Here is a 27170-nt window from a genome sequence, read left to right as displayed (position 1 = left end):
TTTTAATTCATGACTAAATATAGGCCATGAAGAGAATTTTAAAAGAATCCAAATTAGACTAATTCAGAATTTAAAGAGCCTTAAAGTTTGTGTCAGGAAACAAAATGATGATAGAATTTTGGAACTTCAGAAAGAGTGAGAAATTAACTCTTGCATAAATGAGTCTGCATCAAATAAATAAGAGGCTGGACTTCACTAGTGGTTCAGTGGTTAAGACTTTGCCTTCCAGCGCAGGAGGTATGAGTTTGATCTATGGTTGGGGAGCTAAGACCCCACAGGCCTCGTCAAAAAAAGCCAAAACTTAAAACAGGAGAAATATTGTAACAGATTCAATAAATACTTGAAAAATAGTCTACACCAAAAAAAGAAATCTTTTTAAAAAGTGTTAGAGTAGTATTTGTATTTTTATTACGTTTCTCTGTTTTAGAGGGGAATTCTATCAAAGATTTTGCCATTCCTTAGATAAAGTTAAGTATATGTTTGAAAAAAACCCAGAGAATCTTATTAATAGTCATATCTACTTAAACATTATTTGACAGCATTCTATAGCTGTTACATTGTCTTGATTGATATGAAATACTTCTGTTTCAGTATCTTGATACCTTTTAGGGGAATGTTGACATGATAGACTTTTCCAGGGTCCTAAATTTTTCCTGCCAGCTTAGACCATCTTCATTAGAAGGGTAGATCAGGAAGTGGACTGGGAGTAATTTGTTTTAGTGAATAGCTTGATATTTAAGAAATTCATTACCTTAACAGAATGGGCTATATTTTTTCAACAAATGAGTTGTTTGTTTCTGGAGCAAGTGAAGGGCAAGTCAGACTCTTTTAAGGTTTGCCTTAACACTTTTAGGTCAAAGACTACAACACGTGAAACCTATACCCATAGAAAATTGATGCCAGTTATAAAAATGCCTCATTTGGACTGTGGAATACTAAAGAAACTGCACACAGCTTTCCTTGTTTATTTCCCAGCAACTGAATGACTTTCCTTTCTCATCAGAGGGTTTTATTACTGTTTGTTGTGCTCTGTATAGGTCTAAGATCCCAAAGCTGCCCTAGGATTGTTACAGCCATTATCTACATCTTCTCCGCTTTTAAGATTCATGCTACTTGGCAAACATGTGTGGTATATCTTTCATGTATCAGTCATTGGAGGAGAGATTTTTTGTTTTTAGTGAATCAGAGTCCCTCGTGGATAGTTCGGGAGACCAACATGGCAGGCAGTGCAGACATGGTATGGAAGGTACAGGAATTGCTGAGAGAGCACGTGGGCAGAGATCACAGAGGGTTCCTAGGAACTGGACACCCCGAGTGGAGTCTTGGGATTGAGTGGACCTTGCAAGAAAAGTGGTCATAAAAACTTTCGCATCCTTCTCTTTCCTTTTTACTTTTCCCTTTTCCTCTGGCCGCTGCCAGTCTCCAACCCCACAGCTGCTCAGCCTGTCTGTTCCTTGCACCCCATCTCTCTCCGGCTCTTTCGGCGATCCTTCAGGACTTTTCGATACTGGGACTCCCCAAGCAGCTCCCTGCACAACTGGGAGAGCAGAACGTGCAAGGGAGGAGGAGAGGGCCACGCATTTCCTCTCTTGTGATGCTGGAAGCTGTCGCTGCTTTTCTCTAGATGTCTTAGCCACACATTTCATTTCAGACCATCTTAGTAAGGTAGTGATAGAAATAGATTAGGGGTGGGGGACTGGCAAGCCGTGGAGGGGAGTCACTCAGTGTGACCCCCAATCCCAGTGTTCGCTCTGCTCCTTCGAGCGGCTGATACCATTGTCAGGAGAAGCAGGCTTCTTTGTGGGTGTTTACATCCCCAGTAAAACACAGCTTCAGTAGACATTCAATAGGAATTGAGTTGTGGAGATGCCAGCAAGAGGTAATAAGGTCAGCGATGCTATAAATGCCATTGAATATGCTCTAATGCCCTTATTGATTTTTTTTCCTTCACTAAAATCCTATTACTCTCAAGCAGAGGAAATAAAAATGGGGTGACTGTCACTTTATCTAAAGGAGTATGCCCCCTTTTTCACCTCTCCAGATGTGCCCAAACCTGGATTCACTTTATTGGCATCTAGAGGTGTGTTGGGAGAAGGCAATGGCACCCCACTCCAGTACTCTTGCCTGGGAAATCCCATGGATGGAGGAGCTTGGTGGGCTACAGTCCATGGGGTTGCGAGGAGTTCGACACGACTGAGCGACTTCACTTTCATTTTTCACTTTCATGCGTTGGAGAAGGAGATGGCAACCCACTCCAGTTCTTCCCTGGAGAATCCCAGGGACGGAGGAGCCGGTGGGCTGCCGTCTATGGGGTCGCACAAAGTCAGGCACGACTGACGCGACTTAGCAGCAGCAGCAGAGGTATGTTGTCAGAGTTTTCTGAATCATCTCCTGAAGACCCTGGCAGATTGGCAGAGCCCAGTCTGTGTGTGAAAGGCTTCACAAATGGTGACGAGGTACATGAGCATCAGCTGTTTTTCTGTCTGTGATGCCAGGAAGGACCCTGAATTCCGTAGCTCTCCATCACCGTTTGACATTGAAGAGGAGTTTCCTTCCTGTCTCCAGCTTGTCTACATTTTCCTTGTCTTTCCTTAAAAAAAAAAAAAAAATTTGCAGGTCTTAATTGCAGCACATGGGATCTTTGGTTGCATTGTGCAGAGTCTTTCGTTGCAGCATGTGGGATCTAGTTCCCTGACCAGGAATCGACCCCAGGTCCTCTTCACTGGGAGCCCAGAGTCTTAACTGCTGGACCACCAGAGAGAAGTCCCATCATCCTTGTCTTCTTTGTCTTCATTTTCTCCCCAGAAAATGTTGATGCTTGCATGCCTGCTGTCATCTGAACATCACTGCTAGAGGTAGTATTTTCAACATTGGCACATCACCCTACTTCCATGACCCAGGAGCACTCACATCACCCATTCTGTTGACCAGACCTCTTGTTTAGGACCTCAGAGCTCTCATTCAATCAAGGCTTGAATTGCTATTCTTTTTATGCCACTGTGATGGCCTTGTCCATCTAACCAACTGTCCGAATGCTAGTGGACAGGGCTCCCCTATGGCTAGCATACTCTGGTCTTCTTGACAGAATGTTCTTGGTGTCCACCTTCTAGTAATAGGTGGTACAGTTGGAGAGGAGAAAAGCACCCCTGAGTACTTGTTATTGGATCCAGTGAGTCTAAGATTTTTGACCTTAAGCACACAGCATAGGCAGGCTTCCCAGATGGCTCACTGGTAAAGAACCCACTTGCCAAGGCAGGGGCCACAGGAGATGTAGATTCTGTCCTTGGGACAAGAAGATGCCCTGGAGAAAGAAATGGCAACCCACGCCAGTATTCTTGCCTGGGAAATCCCATAGACAGAGGAGTCCGGCAGGCTACAGTCTGTGGTGTCGCAGAGAGTCAGACATGACTTAGCAACTAATCAACAGCAACGACACAACACAGGCAGCCACCTGGTGTCGAGAACCTTGGCAGGTTTGGGTCTCCCTGTCCTCGGCCACCGGAATCCTCCTGATCGTTGCTACTGCCCAGAGACATGTCTTATCGGTGAGCCCATTTCCTGCACAGCAGACCCAGAGGCCCCAGCCAGGAGTCAGCTAATGTTTAAAAAGGATACAAGTCTGGCTGCTGCACTTCCTGTCTCTTTGGATTGATGCTCTTTGCGTATTTTGCTGATGTCATTGTACATCTGTTTTTTGGGAGTGAGTGTAACAAGGAAGGAGAATGGTTAATCTAGCAAAGAACTCATTACACCATGAATGATGAAGGGTAGGCTCCTGTTTTATTCCTGTTTGATTTGTTTGCTTCATTGGGGAAAACAAATGATCTTCTCACCCTATGGAGAATTTCGCTTTCTCTTTGACATACAAATAAACAGCCTCCCACGTTTCATTTATTTTTGCCACTGCTGGAATTGTTGATTAAAAAAAAAAAAAGCCACCTTGTTATGCTGCTTTTCTGTATCATGACCTTCACTACTGGATAGGGAAAGGAAAGCAACAAAATATGTATATATATTTTTTAAGAAATGGAGGATGCTTCACTACAGATGCCCTTATAAATCCAGGTTCATTAAAGCAAGATAGATGAGGTGAAACAGCAGCGAGGAGGGCATGAGTCTTCATTTTCTTTCTGGTAATATGTCTCAGCGATGAGGATTCAGTTTTCATTAATTTATTGAAAAAAATTAAAGTATCCCTTTCTCTTCTTGTCTTCATCTAGGAGAACATTCCTGGTAATGGAACTAAAATTCATTTTCTTGATGTTTGCGTTCAGTCTTTGGCATATAAAGCACATGGGAGGTGTAGGTTATTAGAGAGCTCTAGATGCTAACTAACTTGGATTTTCCCAGAACCAAATACTAGCTGGCAACTCTGTGGCCTCCATTTCCTAGTAGTGTGTTTGTTTTCTGTTTATGTTCCTTTGCATGTATGCTACGTTATTCAGTCTTGTCTGACTCTTTGCGACCCTGTGGATTGTAGCCCACCAGGCTCCTCTGTCCATGGGATTCTCCAGGCAAGAATAGTGGAGTGGGGTTGCCGTGCCCTCCTCCAGGGGATCTTCCTGACCCAGGGATCGAACCCATGTCTCTCGTGTCTCCTGCATGGGCAGGCAGGTTCTTTACCACTAGTGCCACCTGGGAAGCTCTTCTATTCCTTTATTCTCTGGCTTTTGGAGCCCAACAAAAAGGCTCCTCTGTTTTGTGATATTTCCATTGCTGGCCACTATCAATTTGTGTTCAGCCAGACCTGATTCGAACAGTGGGTTTGCAGACCCGTCTCTTGAGGGTGTGTGGATATTTAGCAGTTGAGGGTACAGATTAGGAGGTCTTGACATTCTGTTGCTAGGTTACTGAACCCTGAATTACTGATCCCTCAACACAGTGTTTGTGTTCTAAAATTGCTATTTGTGGCTGAAAGCAGCAGCTGTATACATTGGTGGGGGAGGGTGGGGTGGGCTATAGTGAGATAAAATGAATAGTTAGACATAGTCCATCAAAAAATAATTACTGTAAGGAAATATTTGTGGCAAACTAGGAAAAAGAGATTGCTACTCCTCCCTTCTCCCCCTGCAACACTGGAAGAACTATTTTATTCATGTTCAGGGAGTTTCTGGGCAAGCATTTATAGAAGGCTGTGATGATAACTCAGTCATGAACTAGACCTTGTAATAAACATCAGCGGATACCATTGTGGAAGCTGCAGCCAGCCCTCCTGATCTAAGGGTGGGGATAGGGGATGTCAATCTTGGGTATATGTTTTTCTTTCTTTCCGTTTTTATTCCTTTTCTGTTAAGTTTTCTCTTCTATTCATACTTTCTTTTTTATCTTACGGACAAAAGTTTCTATTTAAAAACAACCTTTATTCAGAGAGTAATTTTACCAAATTATGGTGTAATTATACTATCACCATTTGACCTTTCTAAACAGCCTCTAATAATCAGAAATTTCAACTGCACTTTTGGCAAAAGTTATTTTTTGTAATTCCCATAATTCTCTCCTCCTATACACTTTTGCTTCTTAGCTAACACGTCAAGTAACAAGTATTTATTAATCCCCTACTTTGTGTAAATAATTGCATTGGATCAAAGACATGGAAAGCATGACTTTCCTTGAAAAATTTATAAATGGGTTAGGATACCAAGACAAAAATGCATAAAAGTTAGCAATATAAAACAGCAGCGCAGGAGATGATCTAAGACTATGTATGTAATTATGTCTTAAGAGGAGAGATAAGTGCTGACTTTAGAAGAAAGGGGATTCCCAGAGGCCGGGTTACACTAAGATGGAAAGATAAGTGTGGACTCGTAGGAACATAGCCAGGTGATGAATAGGCCATGTGGATACTTGCTGATGAATTTAAAGCAGAAGATCTGTGTGGCCTGGAGCAAGGTTTCTTAGAGGTGATAAGGCTTGTTCTGGACCTTGAAGGATGGGTAGAATTTGAGTAACAGGCGGAGATGAATAACAGGAGGGCTTTCTATCTAAGGTGAGACTATGAGCAGAGGCATTTCGGGTTAGAATATGAAAATATGTTCAGGGGTTAGTAGCTAGAGACTAGATTGGCTAGAGCAATATGCCTGGAGGAAGCTGGACGAAATTGGAGATGGGGACGGAAAGCCTTGATTTCCATGAGGAGTTCAAACTTTCTTCTGGAGGACAACTCCATTCCTTATTTATTGCCTGAGTACATATCCTCAGCTAAGCACTATTGGAAGCTAGGGATACAGTAGAAAGCAAGAAACACATCATCTGTATCCCCCATGGAGTTTATGCTCTAGACTTATGGGACCAATAGACAGTTAGGAATTAAGAATATTCTGCCCTTTATGACAGCTATGAAGGGGGCTATTGGGTCTTCTGAGACTTTTGGGCAGTGACAGCTCATGCAAACCAGAGTTTAGCCAGGCAAAGGTGAGGAGAGAGAACCTTCTAGGCAGAGGATAGCCAGCGCAGAGATGGGGAGAAAAGGCCAGCCTGCTGGTCACTGTTTTGAAGAGGGTTTATTGAGTTCCTACTCTGTGTCTAGCCGGGCTTTCGCTATAACAGGAGAGACAAATACAGAGGGTGGTTTCTGCCTCACAGCACTTAGTGTCTGTTTAGAGAGAGAGGCCTAAGAAATGCGGAATAGTTGACTCTCTGAGTAAGAGTTTAGGAAAGAGAAAATTGATGGAAGGTGTGAAGTGGTATGAAGCTTCTTCCTGGAAAAGTAAAGGCTGAAGCAGAAGTAGAGAGGTGGACTTGTGAGCAGAGTATTAAAAGAGAAGGGTGGTCTATGAGACCCACCTGAAGTGATGAAGAGGATGTTACCTTGGAGCAGTAGGAAGAGGAAACAGTGAGTCAATGCCTCTGGGCCCTAAGGGACCCTGAGTTAGTCACCTAAACTCCTCAGTCTTCAGTCTTCTCATCTGCAAAGTTCAGAACCTTGACCTCAGTATCTAGCTTGAAAGTCCAGGTATCTCAGTCTTTACCCTAGAGGCATTAATGAGTCTTGGAGGGTTTGGGGCCAGGGGAAGGACTCGATGGAATCAATGCGCTAAGAATCGTAATTTGTCTTTATTGTAGAAAACTAATTAATGGATAATTACTAACTTATGAGAAGTACAGTTTTTTTACTAAAATTTTTAGTCATCTTCTGATGTTTTAAAAACTGCCAATAGGACCGTCCTAATGTCCATTGGACATGGCTTTTTTTTTTTTTGGTCAAAACAGTATCTTTAATGCTCAATGGTTTATTCAATTATCTTCCCAAATTTGGCATTCTTTGTTTTTCCAGGAATTTTATAAATTTTGTCTAAGTTTTTAAATTGTTGGCATATAGTTAATACTATTATTAATCTTAAAAACATTATATCTTCTTATTCACTCTGTATTTTATTTGCATCTAACTCTTTTTACTAATCAATTTTATGCATCTTAATTGTCCTTTTAAAGTCACCTTTTAGTTTTAATTTGTTACTGTTTTTTTTTAACTAATAAAATAGCTTTAATTTTATTTATTTAATTATTTATTTTTTATTTTACTTTACAATTCTGTATTGGTTTTGCCATACATTGACATGAATCCACCACCGGTGTACATGCGTTCCCAAACATGAACCCCCCTCCCACCCCCCTCCCCACAACATCTCTCTGGGTCATCCTCAAGCGTGCCATATCCTGCATCGGACATAGACTGGCAATTCTATTCTTACATGATATTATACATGTTTCAATGCCATTCTCCCAAATCATCTCACCCTCTCCCTCTCCCACTGAGTCCAAAAGTCTGCTATACACATCTGTGTCTTTTTTGCTGTCCTGCATACAGGGTCATCATTGCCATCTTTCTAAATTCCATATATATGTGTTAGTATACTGTATTGGTGTTTTTCTTTCTGGCTTACTTCACTCTGTATAATCAGCTCCAGTTTCATCCATCTCATCAGAACTGATTCAAATGTATTCTTTTGAACCGCTGAGTAATACTCCATTGTGTATATGTACCACAGCTTTCTTATCCATTCATCTGCTGATGGACATCTAGGTTGTTTCCATGTCCTGGCTATTATAAACAGTGCTGCGATGAACATTGGGGTACATGTGTCTCTTTCAATTCTGGTTTCCTCCATGTGTATGCCCAGCAGTGGGATTGCTGGGTCCTAAGGCAGTTCTATTTGCAATTTGGCTTTTTAAATGTTTTCCTTTCTCAGAACAGCAAGTAAAGTGAAGTGAAGTGCAAATCGCTCAGTCATGTCCGACTCTTTGCGACCCCATGGACTATACAGTCCATGGGATTCTCTAGGCCAGAATACCGGTGAGGGTAGCCTTTCCCTTCTCCAGGGGATCTTTCCAATCCAGGGATCGAACCCAGGACTCCCTCATTGCAGGTAGATTCTTTACCAACTGAGCCACAAGGGAGCCCTTGAGCAGCAAAGACACAAACAAAAACTACGGCCTAGAAAATGCTGACGAATAGTGAGAAGCTGAGTCCAGAACGTGGTTTACAAATACAAATTTGAGTTTGAATCCTAAAAATTCTTTAAAATTTTCAGGGAGATCTTGGAATGAGAAAATTGATGTCTTTTACACACTTCAGTATTTTTGCCTGGAGAATCCCATGGACGCAGGAGCCTGGCGGGCTATAGTCCATCGGGAAGGAGTCGGACACCACTGAAGCGACAGCGTGCACACACATTACCCTGGGGTGGTAATGGCAGTGATGTAATATAGGCGATGTGGGGGCGACATCTCCCCCAACACAGGGATACCGAGCAGCCTACCAGATATGCCTTTGTCATATCCAGGACCAAAACCCCCTCAGCCTGGACCCCCCCAGAGATCCCAGCCTGACTATCCCTAGAGATGACAGCTGAGTAAAGGCCTTGTTAGAATAGAATGTGGTCAGGTCCTAAATGTAGTATTTCTGCCATCTCTCTCTCCAGTAGAAGATTTTATCATCAAGCCATGCATTTAGTTTTTATTCAGATGAAAACTTGAAACCTTCATGTGTCAGGCTGGAACCGAAGGTGGATCTCTGGAGAGCGTTAGTGCCCAGAGGTGCTGGCTGGGGCAACTGGATGCTGAGCCTTGGTCTCCTGTGGGCAGTCCCCAGTTTGGTGGCTCCTGTGTTGTCTGGCCCTACTGAGCTTGTAGCTCTGGTCTCTTTTTTTAAGTTCATTTTTCTAGATAAGTGGGAAGGAACATCGTGTTCACTAATTATGCTACTTCAAATGGGCTGATTTCAAATAATTTTTAGAGTAGACTGCAAATTTTGGTAACATTTGCAAGGTCATCATAGCTCGTAACCTGTAACCCTAGATGTTCCTTTATTAAGGAACGTTTCAGTGACTGAAGATGAGCATCAAGGCTAGGGAAGAGCTCCTTGTCCGTTCTTTATGTGTTTGTGGTCTCAAACCCCACTAAACATCACTGAAATGATGGTAGGTGCATGGAAAGACCCCCAGTGCAGAGTCAGGAGCCAGAGAATAGCATCCGCCGCTACATCAGGGAGCAGTGGCTGTTTCTCCCATGACTGTCCTCCTGGGTCTGTTCTCTCAGCTTCTTACCTTTTGTTTTCTTTAAAGTAGATGATCATGGAATGTAATTTTTGGCCAAGCTCTACACGATCGATGAAGTTCCCGTAGTCTTGTGCCTTTCTTGAGAGCAGCATGAGAACTGAAGTGCTTTTGTTTGTTTTTTGTTTTTTAACTTAGTAGGTTAAAGGGGCATTGATTTGTGCTACCTGAAATGGTATTTATACTTTCAATTTGTTTGGCCCTCTGAGAACATCTTCTGTAAATAGTTCTTTGTCATGAAAAACTCAGCAGAGATTTAAATTACAGCAAAAGCAAAAACAAACCTTTGATTTTTCAGATGGTTGAGTTTTAGAAGCGCTGCTCAACATCTTTGGATTCTAATTGACAGTCAGGAAATGCACATCAAGGTCTGGCTGACTTATCCCTTTTGGAATCTCCGGTCCCTAGTGAAATGTTGAGAACTAAACAAGTTACCAAAAAAAAAAAAAAAAAAGATTGTTGAAATAAATAAGCGGCCCAATTTTCTGGGGCAGATTAGGGACAACTGTGGGTGAGTGTGCTTAGTCACTCAGTCATGTCTGACTCTTTGCAACCCCGTGGACTATAGCCCACCAGGCCCCTCTGTCCTTGGGGATTCTCCAGACAAGAATACTGGAGTGGGTTGCTATGCCCTCCTCCCAACCCAGGAATTGAACTGGGGTCTCCTGCTTTGCAGAAGGAGTCTTTACCAGCTGGTCTACCAGGAAAGCCCAGGGACAACTCTACAAATGCCAAATGCTTCCAGAATTCCATTCTACTAGTAAGTCTTACATATAACTCTCTGTCTTTTTAGGGATCAGATACTGAACATAATTTTATGTGGTCTATAATAGCTCAGATGGACACTTTTTAACTGTAGCTATTGGCGATATATGCTAAAGAGGTCACTGTCCATGCAGGTGACCTAGGACCTGGGGTGGAGGAGAGCTCCCTCCCTTAAAAGTCCCCCATGTCTCTTTGTGACTTTTCCAAGAGAATTCATCTGCTCAGCATCTATTGCAGACCTACTGTGTGCCTGACCTGTGCTGGAAGGACTATAGAGAGGAATAATTAGGACATGGTCGTGACCTTGGAAGCCTGTCTGGTGAAGGAGAGAGGCACATAAACACATAAGAGGGGAAGATGTGAGTGGCAGTCATCCAGCTGTGACCAAGCTTAGGGGAGCTCACTGGCCTTCAGCTTGTCCGCACCCAGCGGCCTCTGCCTTCAGAGCTCTGGGATGTCCCCACAGGGGCTGGCCTGCCCATCCCCAGCGCTGCAGAGGCGCGGGCACTCCTGCAGGGAGGCCATGAGTCTCTCCTGCTGCAGAGCTGCTGTCTCTTGGTCTCCATCTGCATTCCGTCAGCCTGATTGGGTTTTGTTCCTAAGAAGAGCTAAGCTGCCGCAGTCGACCTCTCATCTCTCTCTGTCTCTTCTCTCCAGTCTCTTTTGCCCCTGCCCCTTTCTTTACAAAGTTCATCATCATCACAGTCATGACAATGATGGTGAGAATGACAGTAACTGTCATGTATTGATTACTTGCTGATTGCCAGATGCTGTGCTAAGCTGTTTACATATATCATCTCATCTACTCCCTCAAAATTTATGTGGTCTTATCCATCTCATAAATGAGATCTCACGGCCCTCTGAAGTCAATAACTTGCTCAAAGCCACCCAACTCCTTACCTTTACAAAATCACAAAATACTGGAGGTGATCTTTGCATCACTAGAATTTTTATTGTGTATATATAAGAGAGAAATTGAGCCCTTCACCAACAAAGAGTTTTTATCTATTTGCCTTCTTTAGGTTTTCAGGGCATTTCCAGAAATGGAGCTGTTCTGGATAGAACTGGAAGGTTCTAGCAGGCAGCCAAAGCTTTCTCTTAGGGACACTCGTTTCAGTGAAGAGCCGTCTGCCCAGCGGGAAAGTGATGAATTTACTGGCTTCTCCTCAGACCTGGGATTGTGTGGCCTGAGGCAAAGCACAAGGAAAGAGACCTTAGGCCAGAGTTTATAGTGGTCTCTGATGGATGGGTTCACTTATTGTGGCAGGGAGGGAAAAAAAAGAGGAAAGAGGTTGTTGTGGGAGGAAAGAGGGATGTGCCTTTAGATTTTGAGAGAAATCCTTTTTCCATTTCAAGCATTCAGATCTTATCAAAGTGTTGCTACATTACGTTGCTGAAAGTTTTTATAGTTCTGAGGATATGAAACATACACATACTCAAATATTAGAACCAAAATCCACAAATGAAATATCAGCTGGCTTTTTTATTTTTAAAGGATTCTCACATTTTCTCCTAATGGTTAGTTTATATAATTCATATCTTATGTGTTGCTTGGTCATATTTCTTTTTTATCTACCAAAGTAATCTGTTTAAGGCTGAAGTTTAGAGATTAAATTGAATCAGAAATGTGGAACACACTAGCCTTGTATAAAAGTTGTCTTTGTAATTCAGTGTGGAAAACACCCCATGTGCTTTCCCAGTGTGTGCATCAAAGAAGAGTGGCATTCAACTCTTGTCTTCAGCACTACAGAAGTAAGACTCAGATTTCCAAGGAATGCTTCCCTGGTGGCTCAGCTGGTAAAGAATCTGCTTGCAATGTGGGAGACCCAGGTTCAATCCCTAGGTCGGGAAGATCTCCTGGAGAAGGGAACAGCAACCCGCTCTAGTATTCTTGCCTGGAGAATTCCATGGAGAGAGGAGCCTGGCGGGCTGCAGTCTGTGGCATCACAAAGAGGAGGACATGACTGAGCGACTATCACACAATCCAGCTGGAGTTCTGTTGTAGCTTATGGTGTTAGAGGATCAGCAGCTCACAACATGTGTTTAACTGTCTTCTTCGTCAGTAAATGACGGTCTCTCACCCAGAGTCTTCTAAGGGTAGCACATGATGCTGGGTGTTTCATCTCTTGCAACATCTCTTGTTGCTTTAAACAAAGCCGAGAACTTCCCTGGTGGTCCAGGAGACCCCGGGTTCAATCCCTAGCCTGGGAAGATCCCACATGCTGGAGTGCAGCTAAGCTTGAGAGAGCCACAGCTACCAAGCCCACATGGCCTAGAGCCCACGCTCCACAAGAGAAGCCACCGCAGTGAGAAGCCCGCACTCCACAGCTAGAGAGTAGCCCCTGCTGGCTGCCACTAGAGAAAGCCCACACACAGTAACAAAGGCCCAGCGCAGCCAAAAATAGAAAAATAGCTGAGACAAGCACTAACTTAATTAGCTTAACATAGGCTATGACTTCAAAGAACATCTCCCATCATTTCTTCCCCTGCAGTGTACATTAGTAGCTGGAATTTTAGTTTACTTTATTGTGTTTATGATCCGTTAGCCCTGTCTGAATGCTAGCCCTTCAAAGGCAGGAATCATGTCTGTTCTTCTACAATATGTCTCAACACACAGGTCACCCAGTTCATCCTTCACTGGCCATTTGGGAAGAATCGTGATTTTTTTTGTGCTTAGATTAAAATCAGATTTGCCCTTTTAGTACGTTGTACTTAGAACTTACATGTTCCAGTCATATTTTTGATCTTTATTCTTTCCTTTCCATCTGTTTTTCTCTCATTTTCTCCAGGGCCACATATGGGATCCCTCTGGGCAAACTGACTTCACCCAAAGCTCCTGAAAAGCCATGAGGCTGATAAGTAATGGCAGGCACGTGGCAGAGCAGAGTGCACACAACAGAAGATTACCTTGCATTTCTAAGAGCCTTGCAAAGCATGTCACAATCTACCTAGGTTTCCAAAAAATCCATAAAAGAGGGAGAACAGCTGTTATTATTAGGATACTGACAAGGAAGCCACATAGATTTGTCCCAGGTGACATGATGAACCAGGTATCACAGCTGGCAAAAGATGCCAGTCATGGGTGTCTGGGTATAGAAGGTTCCTCACTGACACAGGTTGGCAACTTCCTGGAAATCCCTTTGATATTCCAAGTCTTGAAAGTGGGAAAGGGCTTCCCAGATGGTGCAGTGGTAGAGAATCTGCCTGCTAATGCAGGAGACTCAAGAGACGTGGGTTTAATCCCTGGGTCGGGAAGATCCCTTGGAGTAGAAAATGGCAACCTGCTTTAGTATTCTTGCCTGGAAAATTCCGTGAACAGAGGAGCCTGATGGACTGCAATCCATGGGGTTGCAAAGGGTCAGACACGACTGAGCATACATGAACAAAGGGGGAAAAGATACAATTCAAAGTCCAGAAATAACTGCCATTGGCCTTGATCACAGAGGAACAAATCTAGAAACAGCATAGTTCTTCTGCATAGCTTCACCCTGGTGTGGATGCGGAGTCTTTATCCAGATCAGGTGTTTTCCTCTCTTGCTTTCCCAGAAATAGTGTCAGCCGTGCATGAACTTGTGTGAACACATATAGTCAATATGGGAATAGAGTTTTTAGCTACAGGGTAAAGGCACTAAACTCTAAAATCTTTAGCTGAAGAACAGTTATACCACAAGCTTTTTCCATCCAACTCTCTGTAAGAAACATTTTAAAAAATATATTTTTGTCTATGAAAGGCAGAATAGAAAAGGAAAAATAAGATGGCCAAGCCTTGTTCATTTTTTCACTGGATATGTAATTGAAATCAACACCCTTGGGCCAAAACATAATTGGCAATAATCTTTAGACTTCAAAGGGCTTCCTGAAATATTTGGGGGAAAAAAATTGCAAGTATATCTTAACTGGGGAAGTGTTGAAACAAAGTTTGTAAATAAATTGAGTCTAGGTAAGAAATGGCCTTTTTACAAGTGGTAATTTCATTCTTCAGCATCACTTGGATTTATGTTCAGGTAGATCGTAGAATCAGAGGAAAAGGCTCAGAGAGAGGAAGCCCAGCCTTGGTACTGAGAGAGGTGTGTGATGCCTGAGATCAGAGCTCAGCATCCTCACCCCCTTCTAATTCTCTTTCCACTTGTCACCTTGCCTCCTTGTCGCAATCCCCCACTGCAGAAATCCATCAGAAATGTATAGGACTTACTATTGTTATGTTTCTGAGAGATATCCCTGTACAATTATTATTTGAAAAAGTGAGAGTTTTCCCATAGAGAAAGCTGAAGCAGATATTCCTATTTCTTTGGCATTAATAGCATGTCGTCAATTGCCATGTCACCAAATGAGTGTGAGGCGAGGAATGAATATCTTTTGTGATGCCAGCAAATCCTGGGCAATAGGGAGGTTTGACTTCTCCAGACTATCCACATGTCAAATGTGGCATCTCTTTGTGTATTATCTTTAACATGCACAATGAAATGTGAAATGGTGTTAACAGTAGCCCAAGGATACCAGAGCTTCAAAATGAGAAATCCCTTTTAGCAGTCTTTCTTCTTCCCCCCAGTGGGCTGCTGCATTAACACTCATTACAGCAAAGCAGAACAGATGGGCACACAGACTGATTAGTTATTTATATATATATTTTTTTCTTGGTGGAGCTTGGATGTTGGCTCTTCCTTCAATAAAAGAAAGGAGTTTTTAGATGTTGCCTTGTCTTGATTTCCCTTTTTAATCAAAGAAAGAAAGAGGGGACACTTTGCTCCTGATCTATTAATAATGTGCCTATTATCTTTTTCTTAACTGCTAACTTCATAGCTCTCTGTGTGCCCATTGCAATCAGAATTCAATTTTTCTCCAATCCTCCAAGCTCCATGTGGTGCCTTCGCGTTCTTTCTGGCCTAGGGTTTCTTTATGGAGTTTATCATTTTTAATTCATTTTTTAGAAGTATCTCTTTTAACAGGAGAACTGTCTACAATATTTTTGACTTTTCCATCCAAAATGAAAAAAATCCATGATTAATTGGTGAAAAGTGAAATTATCCATAATATTATGTAAGCAGAAATATTTTGCAAAACCTTTGTTTAAAAAAAGTTCAGATATTTCTCTGATTTTTCTTAAAACAGATTTTGCATATTTTATTCCTTCCCAATTTTATGGAAGTAGGTTTTTTTCTGATAAAGTTATGCTTCCAGTACATAAAGTTAAGGTAAAGAAAAAAGCCATCCACAGTCACAATTCTGAACATACATGTAATTATTATCTTGAAGGAATATCTGCACTTCCCTTTATTGCAGCATTATTCACAATAGTCAAGGTATGGAAGCAGCCTAAGTGTCCTTCAGTCAATGAATCAAAAAAATGTCACACACACACAGAGGAATATGATTCAGCCCTATTATGAAGGAAATCCTACCATTTGCAACTATATGGATGAACCTGGAAGAAATTATGCTAAGTGAAGTAAGCCAGACAGAGAAGGACAGATACTGCGTGGTATTACTTTTGCACAGGATCTTTTTTTTTTTTTAATCTATTTATTTTGGCTGTGCTGGATCTTCCTTGCTGTGCAGGTTTTTCTCTAGTTGTGGTGAGCGGGGGCTGCTCTTTCTTGCAGTGTGCAGGCTTCCCGTTGTGGTGGCTTGTCTTGTTGCAGAGCACGAGCTCTGGGGGATGCGGGCTTCAGTAGTTGGGGCACGTGGGCTCAGTAGTTGTGGCTCCCAAGCTCTGGAGCACAGTCTCAATAGTTGTGGTGCACAGGCTTATTGCTCCACGACATATGGCATCTTCCCAGACCAGGGATTGAACCTGTGTCTCCTGCATTGGCAGGCAGATTCTTTACCACTGAGCCAGGGAAGCCTGCGGATAATCTTAAACTTTAAAAAGTCGAACTCATACAAATGGAGGGTAGAATTGTGGTTGCCAGAGGCTGGGAGAAATAAGTTGAGACTGATAAAACGGTACAAACTTTCAGTCGTAAGATGAATAAGGTCTAGGGTATAACATGCTGACTATAGTTGATAACACCATATTATATGATTGGAAGTTGCTGAGAGAGTAGAACTGTGTTCTCATTTTAAAAGAGTAAATATATGAAGTGATAAACGTGTCAGTTAACTTGGTGGGAATCCCTTCACAGTATAGTATATTGAAGTATTCCCTTGAATGCTTTCAGTAAATTGTAGTTTTGTCAATTGTTCTGCAATAAAGCTGGAAAAAAATTTAAAAAATACAGATATCATCTGCATTGAAAAAAAGAAAAAAGTCATCATAAGCCCATAATTTTTTCTTATAAAAGGGCCAAATGTATCACATAAAAAAGTGCATAAAAAAGTAAGGACTTATGTACAGGAAAGAACTTCCTCATGTTACAATGTGAAGTATCCTGGAACAATAATTCCCCTATGGATATCTAAAGTAGTACCTGAGGAGCCTTGAGGCATAGTGTAAGGAGGGGAGGGGTAAACAGGCATGATTACAGATTTGTGAGTTCTTTGAAAATTTTTGAATTGGATTTACAGATTGTATCAAAGCATGAAAAACATCCTGTAGAGATGGCGAGAGGGCTTCCTCGGTGGCTCAGTGGTAAAGAATCCGCCTGCCAAAGCAGGAGACACAAGTTCAATCCCTGGTCTGGGAAGATGCCACATGCCAAGGAGCAACTAGGCCCATGTGCCACAACTATTGAGCCTGTTCTCTGGAGCCTACAAACCGCAGTTACTGAGCCCAGGTGGCACAACTACCGAAGCCCACAAGCTCTAGAGCCCGTGCTCCAAAATAAGAAAAGCCACCACAATGAGAAGCCCTCACACCGCTCACTGCAACTAGAGAAAAGCCAGCGCGGCAAAGGGAGACCCAGCACAGCCAAAAATAAATGAAAATAAATGAAAAGACGGTGTGGTATTAATTTAGTGTGTAACATTGTGGATAGGGATCTGCAGCTTCAAATTTCATGATATAGGATAATATAGCCATTCAGCCACTTTGGGGAGATTTTTACACAAAGTTTTTGCCTAAAGAATTCCATGGACAGAGGAGCCTGGTGGGCTACAGTCCATGGGGTTGCAAAGAACCAGTCACAACTGAGCAACTAACACACACTCATGTGGGCTATTAATTGGACCCCATGTTTTTGAGCCGCCTGATGATCTTACATCTCCTGAAAGGCAGGAGGAGAAGGGGACGACAGAAGACGAGATGGTTGGATGGCATCACCAACTCAATGGACATGAGTTTGACTAAGCTCTGGGAGTTGGTGATGGACAGGGAAGCCTGGCGTGCTGCAGTCCATGGGGTTGCAAAGAGTCGGACACGACTGAACTGATGATCTTACGTATAGATTATTTAGTTTTTAAAAAATCATCCTCATGAGACTTGGTATTAGAAGATCCCATCAAAGAGATGCTTCAGTTGAATTCTCAGCCTGTGATTTGTGACTTCAGAAATAAATAACATGCTCTTAATGACAATATGTGAGAAGGAGACTGTCTGCTCTGTACTCGGGTCTCTCCACATTCATTCGCACCCTAAGCCTTCCCTAAGTGGGGTAGTTTCAGGGGCGTGAATGAATAGATGATGTGGGAGCTGGGAGAGATAAGCTGAAGAAAACTGATGGAAAAGTGGAAACTAAAAAAATATGCTTGGATTTATGTGAAAGGTAGTAAGTAGAAACTAAAGGGAAGCTTTCTTTTATTTAAAAAAAAATTATTTATTTATTTAGTTTTGGTTGCACTGGGTCTTGGTTGCTGCCCTCAGGTTTTCTGTAGCTCAGGTGATTGGGGGCTACTCTAGTTTCACTTACTCTCTAGTTGTGGTTCACAGGCTTCTCTTTGCAGTGGCTTCTCTCGTGACCAAGCACAGGCTATAGGGTGCGCGGGCTGCAGTAGTTGCAATTCCCGGGCTCTTGGGCACAGGCTTAGTAGTTGTGGCATTCACAGGTGGATTCTCATCCCCTGGACCACAAGGGAAGCCCCAGGGAAACCTTGAGCAGATGATGGTGGCAGTTGGTAGGGGTTCATTTCTGACGGTCTCCTCAATTTGAGGTCGCAGTTGGATTCATGTAAGTAAAAGAATTTTCAGTAGAAATGAAACCTTGACATTACATCAGACTATAAAAGAAATGTCGGAGAAGGCAACGGCACCCCACTCCAGTACTCTTGCCTGGAAAATCCCATGGATGGAGGAGCCTGGAAGGCTGCAGTCCATGGGGTCGCTGAGGGTCGGACACAACTGAGCGACTTCACTTTCACTTTTCACTTTCATGCATTGGAGAAGGAAATGGCAACCCACTCCAGTATTCTTGCCTGGAGAATCCCAGGGATGGAGGAGCCTGGTGGGCTGCCGTCTATGGGGTCGCATAGAGTCGGACACGACGGAAGTGACTTAGCATAGCATAGCATAGCATAAAAGAAATGTAGTTTGTAGGGGAGGTGGGTGGTTTAGTGATGTTTATTCAGCTGTGATCAGATCTCAAGTCCAACTTTTCTTGACATTCATGATTTCAAGGCTGAATCAGGCCCTGTGGGGTGAATTCCCCTGTCATTCTATATTTGACTGGCAGTTGCTGTACCACATTGTGAAACTGGTCTTTCTCATGATCTCCTTTCTCTGAGTGTTCATGTTATAGGGACAGGGAGGAGACTGGTCCTGGTTATGTTTCTATACACAGGGTCTTCCAAAAAACGTGTCTGTCACTTAGTATTTTTCAGTAAATATCTGTTGAATGAATGAATGAATGCACAATGGTTTATGTGCGGAGTCCCGATGACATAGTAAAAACAACTCCCCAGTACTCCATGGTTCATTTTGAGAATTGTAGATCTTCTGCCTCTCAGATAATTTCATAATTATCTCCTTTGAAATGGACAAAATATTAAAATATATTCCTGATGAAGTTGTAAAATTGGAAAACTTCACTCTTTAAATTACTGTAATAAAATACATAGTGTGTATGTTTCAGAAACAAAATCTGCACGTAACTGTGATTTGGAGAGAACTCATTTTGATTGATCGTGCTTTTTAAAAAATACAATTAAATGAAGACTTCCCGAGTCATCACTTGAATTTTAAGTGTCTAATTAGAATCATATCTAATCTGCTTGTTAACATGCCCCTCACTTCCACGCCTGAGTAAGAGAGAAGTCCTTTGACAAGTTTTAAAACATGTTTTATTTTTGTTTGCCCTCTGCAATGTGATTTTTCATGTGACTTCAACTTTTCAAATTCAAGTAAGATTTGTTGCTACAAACAAACACAGCTTTTAAAAACAGAAGAAACAGCGCACAGTGCTTTGGGGGAGAAGCAAAGAATAATTCACATCTTAGATTCTTACATTAATTTCTGGGGTAGCTTGTGAAGCTGTCCACACGAAATAGGAATGAGGAAAAGAAGAGCAAGAGGACTCCCAGAGAGGAGGGTTGTAAACTGTCTCTGAATTCCTATTGTCCTTCAGGATTTCGCTAGGGTTTCCCACTCTCCTTCCTGTTTTCACTTTGTTTGTTATGAGGAGGTGGCAGCAGACTGGAAGGGGAGGTGAGGTTTCCTCTCCACTTCAGGTTGCTCTCTTGTGTATGCGTGAAGTTGTTTTCCCATGTTCCGTTTTGGAAAGTAAGGAATTCATTCTGGGAACCCACTCTGTCACCTTACCTGATGATGCAGAATGACGGAGAGGTGGGCCCTGAGAAAGTGCTGCCCTGTAGGGCAAAGGCCCAGCCCTTGGCAGCCGCCTGCTTGGAGAGGAGTTTTCTCCCTTCTGCCTCTGGAACTGACTCCTGTCTCTGCTTCTTCTTGTCTCATATTTCAGTACAGTTTCTTTAAACACTGTAGTAGGTTGACAGAATGGATTTGAATGCTACTAATTCAGTATCTCTCAAAGTCTTCTCAGATTTGGATCAAATGGACTTCCTCTATCTTGGAACATCTTATAGTTTATCTTTATTAAATTGGATAAAGTTAGCAAGACTTCCTCCAGGCCCTTCACAAGCCTCAGCAGTGCAGTCCTCTTCCCTCCCCCACCCCCACTTGACCCCTATGAACACACATGTGCATGCATGCACGCACGCACACACACACACATACACACACCATGCTCTTCCACACTCCAGTGTCTTAGCTCAGGCAGTTCTTTACATTTGGATGATGCTACTATCCTTTCAAGCCTGGCAAGTTTCTACCAAACTTTAAGACGCTACAAAATATCACTTCCTCTTTTAATTCCTGCCTTTGCCCGATCACAATTTAATCTATTTTTTTGAATTCTGCATTGCCATAGATTCCTGTGATATGTTTATCACAGTACTTAATACATTGTATTGTATAGGAGGTTTTACAAATGTCAGTACATCTCTCCCATCTCCTTCCTTCCCAAACAGTGTCACCTCAGTGATAAAATATTGAATCACTTTTTAGAACCTACCAGAAATGCATAAACTAGCCCATGTTCCAGCTCACTCCCTCCGGGTGAAATTGGAGTTGCTGGAAAGAGCTGGCTACAGGGCCAGATGAGAAAGATGGAGGACTTTCCCCAGCCTTCCGAACTCAGTGGATCTCATCCATGTGCTTCCCTTCCTCTGAAGGTTTCTGAGATTCCAGAACATTAACAAACCTAGATGGCCCTTCAAGTTTGTATGTGGCAAGTAGGAGCGCTCAAATATTTATTAGAATAAATAAAGAGAAATGTTTTATCTCCTCAAAATGTCCAGCCCCGTGTTGTGCAGGGTGCAGGCCTTCCAACCCTGCTTTCCAAGCACAGGGTGAGATGAGAATGACACACGCTGTGTTTCCCCTACGGTGCCTGGTCGCACCCCCATCCAGTGGACTCAGGCAAGAAACCCTGCAGACGCGGAGACGCGGGCTTTGTGTTATGCATTCTAATCTAGCGCTGTCTTCTTCCAGGTGCACCCATCTTGACCAACTCAGCAAGAAGGTGGATTTTCCCTGTGTCTAAAGAGAAAAAAACATGTCCCCGTGTCTGTAGAGATGATTTGCAGTTCAGCCCGGCTGAAGCTGACCGAATGAGACTATGGGCTGTGCCTCCGCCAAGCATGTTGCCACTGTTCAAAATGAAGAGGAAGCCCAGAAAGGGAAGAACTACCAGAATGGAGATGTGTTTGGTGGTAAGTGCCACTGAACTTCATTCTCGGCCCCTTGATCTAGGCCTTTCGTGTTCGCAGGAGTGAGTAACTGCAATGTCGTGGTGGTGTTCCATTTGACGGGGAGCGGGTAAAGGGCCGATGAGATATGATAAAAATTGATGCAGATCTTTTACACTGGACAGTTTCATCATAATTTATACCTGGAAGACTTTGAGCAGGACCATGGAGGTTTTATACAGAACTCACATTTAAATCAAACTTTGCAGAACTCATAGGACTTAGGTGCATCGGACAGTGGCCACGGGTGTTCTGGTCCAGAATTGTGGGACTGAAACATGAAGGTCCAGAAATGGGTGAAGATTTATAACTGAGGGAATGTGGTGTTACTTGGAGTTTATTGTAAGTTTATGTGAATTGTAAATCCTCAGATCCAAAAATACAATTGCAGTGAATTTAGAAACCATCTTGTAACCATCTCTGATGATTCATAGTGAATAGAGACTGTGCAATGCAAAGGTCACAAAGTGCCAACCCATGGCCTCATCTGGATTTTCTTTGGCCCCCAGAGAATTTTTAAAATAAAAAGAAAGACAGCCTTTTAAAAATCAAGATGTTCCACACAAAACCCCAGATTTCTTGAGAAGATCTGGCCACACAGATTTTCCATTTCTTGAAGCAGCAGTTGGTGGGGTGGGGTACAAATTGCCAACGCAGTCAGGCAATGTCTCTGCTAAGCTTTCCCTGTTAACGCACAGCAGCCCCAGTTCACTTGCCGATGTCCCATGCCAGGCCATTCACAGGTTTTGAGTTTGCCTAATCTTGAGTTTGTCGAGATCAGTGATACCCTGATGAATAGTAGCTATGTGTTTGTACCAGATTCCAGTTAGTCAGAGAAGATGAAACCGTTTTTGCTGAATTACTATAACAATAATTCTTACTGACATTTGCATGGCACTTTTATTCATAAGAGCACTTCTTCATCTCTTATTCATTAAAGAATCTTCTAGAAATAATGTTTATGTAAACAACTCAAGTTGCACCATTCAGTCTCTGTCCAGAGCTTCTGTGGCATTTTAGTCTCTCGCCTTTGGTCCATTGCAATGGCTGCTTCAGTTCCCTGGGGAAGAGTTGGAACACTGTGGAAGGGAGAATGCTCTACTACAAGTAGACTCATTCATATGGAGGAAGAAGAGTTCCCTTTGGTTTGTTTCAAGGAGATGTATTGTTGTCTGGAACAAACTTGCCTCTAGTGGTCTCTACCTATAGAGCCAAGAACTGTGGAGTAATATATGAGCATCTTAACACATTATTGACTGGAGACATATCACTGCGTTTTTAGATGGTAATACAATAAACATCACTGTGCAAAGTTGTTAGAGCTTAAAATTGATCAACGGTTCTTTATACAACTTGCCTGTCATTATAATTCACATGTTGCTCCATTAGGTTTTTGTTCCAACCTTGTGTATATCATAAACATAAAATTTTCACTAGATCTGATAGACAGAGTGCCTGATGAACTATGGATGGAGGTTCGTGACATTGTACCGGAGACAGGAATCAAGATCATTCCTAAGGGGGAAAAAATGCAAAAAAGGAAAATGGCTGTCTAAGAAGGCCTTACAAATAGCTGTGAAAAGAAGGGGAGTGAAAAGCAAAGGAGAAAAGGAAAGATATACCCATTTGAATGCAGAGTTCCAAAGAATAGCAAAGAGAGATAAGAAAGCCTTCCTCAGAGATCAATGCAAAGAAATAGAGGAAAACAACAGAATGGGAAAGACTAGAGATCTCTTCAAGAAAATTAGAGATACCAAGGGAACATTTCATGCAAAGATGGGCTCAATAAAGGACAGAAATGGTAGGGACCTAACAGAAGCAGAAGATATTAAGAAGAGGTGGCAAGAATACACAGAAGAACTGTACAAAAAAGATCTTCACAACCCAGATAATCATGATGGTATGATCACTCACCTAGAGCCAGACATCCTGGAGTGTGAAGTCAAGTGGGCCTTAGGAAGCATCACTATGAACAAAGCTAGTAGAGGTGATGGAATTCCAGTTGAGCTATTTCAAATCCTAAAAGATGATGCTGTGAAAGTGCTGCACTCAATATGCCAGCAAATATGGAAAACTCAGCAGTGGCCACAGGACTGGAAAAGGGCAGTTTTCATTCCAATCCCAAAGAAAGGCAATGCCAAAGAATGCTCAAACTACCGCACAATTGCACTCATCTCACACGCTAGTAAAGCAATCTTAAAATTCTCCAAGCCAGGCTTCAGCAATACATGAACTTCCAGATGTTCAAGCTGGTTTTAGAAAAGGCAGAGGAACCAGAGATCAAATTGCCAACATCCACTGGAGCATCGAAAAAGTGAGCGAGTGCCAGAAAAAACATCTATTTCTGCGTTCTTGACTATGCCAAAGCCTTTGACTGTGTGGATCACAATAAACTGTGGAAAATTCTGAAAGAGGTGGGAATACCAGACCACCTGACTTCCTCTTGGGAAACCTGTATGCAGGTCAGGAAGCAACAGTTAGAACTGGACATGGGACAACAGAATGGTTCCAAGTAGGAAAAGGAGTACGTCAAAGCTGTATATTGTCACCCTGCTTATTTAACTTATATGCAGAGTACATCATGAGAAACGCCAGGCTGGAAGAAGCACAAGGTGGAATCAAAATTGCTGGGAGAAATATCAATAACCTCAGATATGCAGATGACACCACCCTTATGGCAGAAAGTGAAGAAGAACTAAAGAGCCTCTTGATGAAAGTGAAAGAGGAGAGTGAAAAAGTTGGCTTAAAGCTCAACTCAGAAAACTAAGGTCATGACATCCGGTCCCATTACTTCATGGCAGATAGATGGGGAAACAGTGGAAACAGTGGCTGACTTTATTTTTTTGGGCTCCAAAATCACTGCAGTTGGTGATTGCAGCCATGAAATTACAAGACACTTACTCCTTGGAAGGAAAGTTATGACCAACCTAGATAGCATATTAAAAAGCAGAGACATTACTTTGCCAACAAAGGTCTGTCTAGTCAAGGTTATGGTTTTTCCAGTGACCATGTGTGGATATGAGAGTTGGACTCTAAAGAAAGCCGAGCACCGAAGAACTGATGCTTTTGAACTGTGGTGTTGGAGAAGACTCTTGAGAGTCTCTTGGACTGCAAGGAGATCCAACCAGTCCATTCTGAGGGACATCAGTCCTGGTTGTTCATTGGAGGGACTGATGTTGAGCTGAAACTTCAATTCTTTGGCCACCTGATGTGAAGAGCTGATTCATTGGAAAAGACCCTGATGCCGGAAAGATTGAGGGTAGGAGGAGCAGGGGACGACAGAGGATGAGATGGTTGGATGGCATCACTGACCTGATGGACATGAGTTTGGGTGGACTCTGGGAGTTGGTGATGGGCAGGGAGGCCTGGCATGCTGTGGTTCATGGGGTCACAAAGAGTCAGACATGACTGAGCGACTGAACTGAAAATTTTCAAAAATGACACACTGAAAAATTTTGAGCGAAGAGGATTTTTTCGGTGAATTTTATGCAGATGCTTTCTCCGATTATCTGAGTGACATATGTACTAAGTGTCTCAGAAGATCCTAGTTCTTCAGAATATGGTTCTGATTCAAATAGTGTAAATATTAGACCAACAAAACAACAAAAAATACTTAGTGATTCATTCTGATACAGAAAGTGAAAAATGAAACCCATGGTTCTGGAGAATGTTCCTTTGCTTCTACAGAAAAGTTAATTGAAGACAGCATGTCACAAAAGTTAGTAGACTTTACAGGTGTGTCATTTCTAACTATTGAATGAAATAACCTGTAAAGTGTTAATGAGAAAAACTTTCGACCAGGGGGGGGGGGCCACCCCCCGCCGCCGCCAAAAAAAAGACCGCCAGCTGCAGTGTTAGTTTCTGCAAAAATCTCCTGGTCGATAATGAGTTAATAAAACTAGAATCCAGATCTTTGAAACCACACCTTCTGGGAAAACTGCTAATAGGAACTAGAGTTATCACTATCACTCTCAAAATTGAACTTTTAAGAGGAAATAATTGAATATCAGAGATTTGTTTAAACCAACTTCTGTGTGAGATTCTGTGTCATTGTTGTTTTTGTAATTAGAGCTACCACTCATGGATCTTCCACCATATGTCAGACAGTGAAAAGCATTTGCATTCAGTTTCATGTTGAATTTTCACAACAATCCTGTGAAATCTGTGCCATCCCAGTTTTACACATTTGGGAGCTGGAGCACAGTGAGACTAACCGGTCCAAAGCTGCTCAGCTACTAAGTAATACAATCAGATATCTCTGACTCCAAAGTCCACGAACTCTTCCCAGTGTCGTGGCTACTTCCTATCCGTCTTCCATTCTTTAATGCGAAAAATTATTGACTAGCTGGTACATGATGTGTCAGACCCTTTGCTAAATGCCATGGAGGATACAGAGATAAGCCTTGCTGTCTAGAACTTTATAAGAGGATGAGGAAGCGTTTTGAGGCAGAATAAGTGGAATACCAGAAGAGGAAAAGACATACATACCATGATAAGAGTCAGAGGGATGGAGAGACTACCTTAAAAGATGGGATCAGAACAGATTTCTTACAGAGGAGACAGCTGAAACTGGCCTTAACGGATGGAAAAATCTAAATCTGCTGGATAAAGGGTGTAGGAAGGAACTGGATGAGGAAAGGCTAACGGTGATGTGACATATTTAAAAATTACAAGTTATCCAAAAAATACAAAAGCAAGTAATCTAGTTTTTTTTTAATTGAAGTATAATTGCTTTACAAAGTTGTGTCTGTTTCTGCTGTACAACAGTGAATCAGCCATGTGTGTGTATATATGTATTCCCTCCCTCTTGAGCCTCACCCCGTCCCCGCAAGTAATACAGTTTGAATGGAATATAAAATATAAGTGAGAGGAAATTGGTTAGAAAACTAAGTTAGGATTATGTTATGGAGAACTTTGAATACCAAATCATAACCTGTAGAAAGATAATCTTAGACTTGTAAGAGCAAAAATTTAATGATAGTCTCTCTCTCTCTATATATATATAAAACCTTTTTATTTTGTATTGGGGTGTAACCAATTAACAAACAAGGTTATGTAGCTTCAGGTGATCAGCAAAAGGACTCAGCCGTACATATATATGTATCCATTCTCCCCCAAATTCCCCTCCCATCCATGCTGCCACATGACATTAAGCAGAGTTCCATGTGCTCTAGAGTAGGTCATTGTTGGTTATCCATTTTAAATATAGCATCGTGTACATGTCAGTCCCAAACTCCCTAACTATCCCTTATCCCTGTCTTTCCTCCCAGCAGCCATAAGTTTGTTCTCTAAGCCTGTGAGTCTCTTTCTGTTTTGTAAGTTCATTTGGTGATACTCAATATATTGTATTTTATTTTGCTTGGCAATGAAACCATCTAACCATTCATTTGCTAATATGGTTATAACTTTTATAACAAGAAGACTTTCTGTTGTTCTAAAGTATCGCGTGTAATTTGCAAATGTTGGCATCTAATAAAGAAGCCTTGTATTAGTCAACTATTGCTGGGTAATAGACAGCCTCAGGATCTCAGTGGCATTCAACAATAAGCATATCTTTCTTGATCACAAGGCAGTTGGTCAGCTGGAGTGGCTCTGTTCCATGTCTCAACTTCCTCCTGGGATCCAGGAGCCAAGGGGAACATGCTCTTCTTTTTCAGGAGGGTAAAAGTGCAAGCAATACACATGATGCCTCTTAAGCATGAACTTGGACTTGGCACA

General features: G+C 42.2%; 1 protein-coding gene across 2 annotated transcripts in view; it reads left to right on the top strand.

The window, feature by feature from the left end:
- The window catches only part of CUNH1orf21 (chromosome unknown C1orf21 homolog), a 241633-nt gene that overhangs the window by 67119 nt on the left and 147344 nt on the right, over positions 1-27170 (top strand). For both annotated transcript variants that reach the window (XM_040263813.1, XM_040263814.1), the window contains one exon: positions 21196-21416. In XM_040263813.1, coding sequence (XP_040119747.1) covers positions 21323-21416 — 94 coding nt within the window. In that variant the 5' untranslated portion in view covers positions 21196-21322. The remainder of the gene's footprint in view (positions 1-21195; positions 21417-27170) is intronic.

Source organism: Oryx dammah, unplaced genomic scaffold, assembly GCF_014754425.2.
Source record: "Oryx dammah isolate SB20612 unplaced genomic scaffold, SCBI_Odam_1.1 HiC_scaffold_21, whole genome shotgun sequence".
Classification (NCBI taxonomy): domain Eukaryota; kingdom Metazoa; phylum Chordata; class Mammalia; order Artiodactyla; family Bovidae; genus Oryx; species Oryx dammah.
Note: the sequence above shows the minus strand (reverse complement) of the source record. Positions and strands in the feature narration are given on the sequence as shown.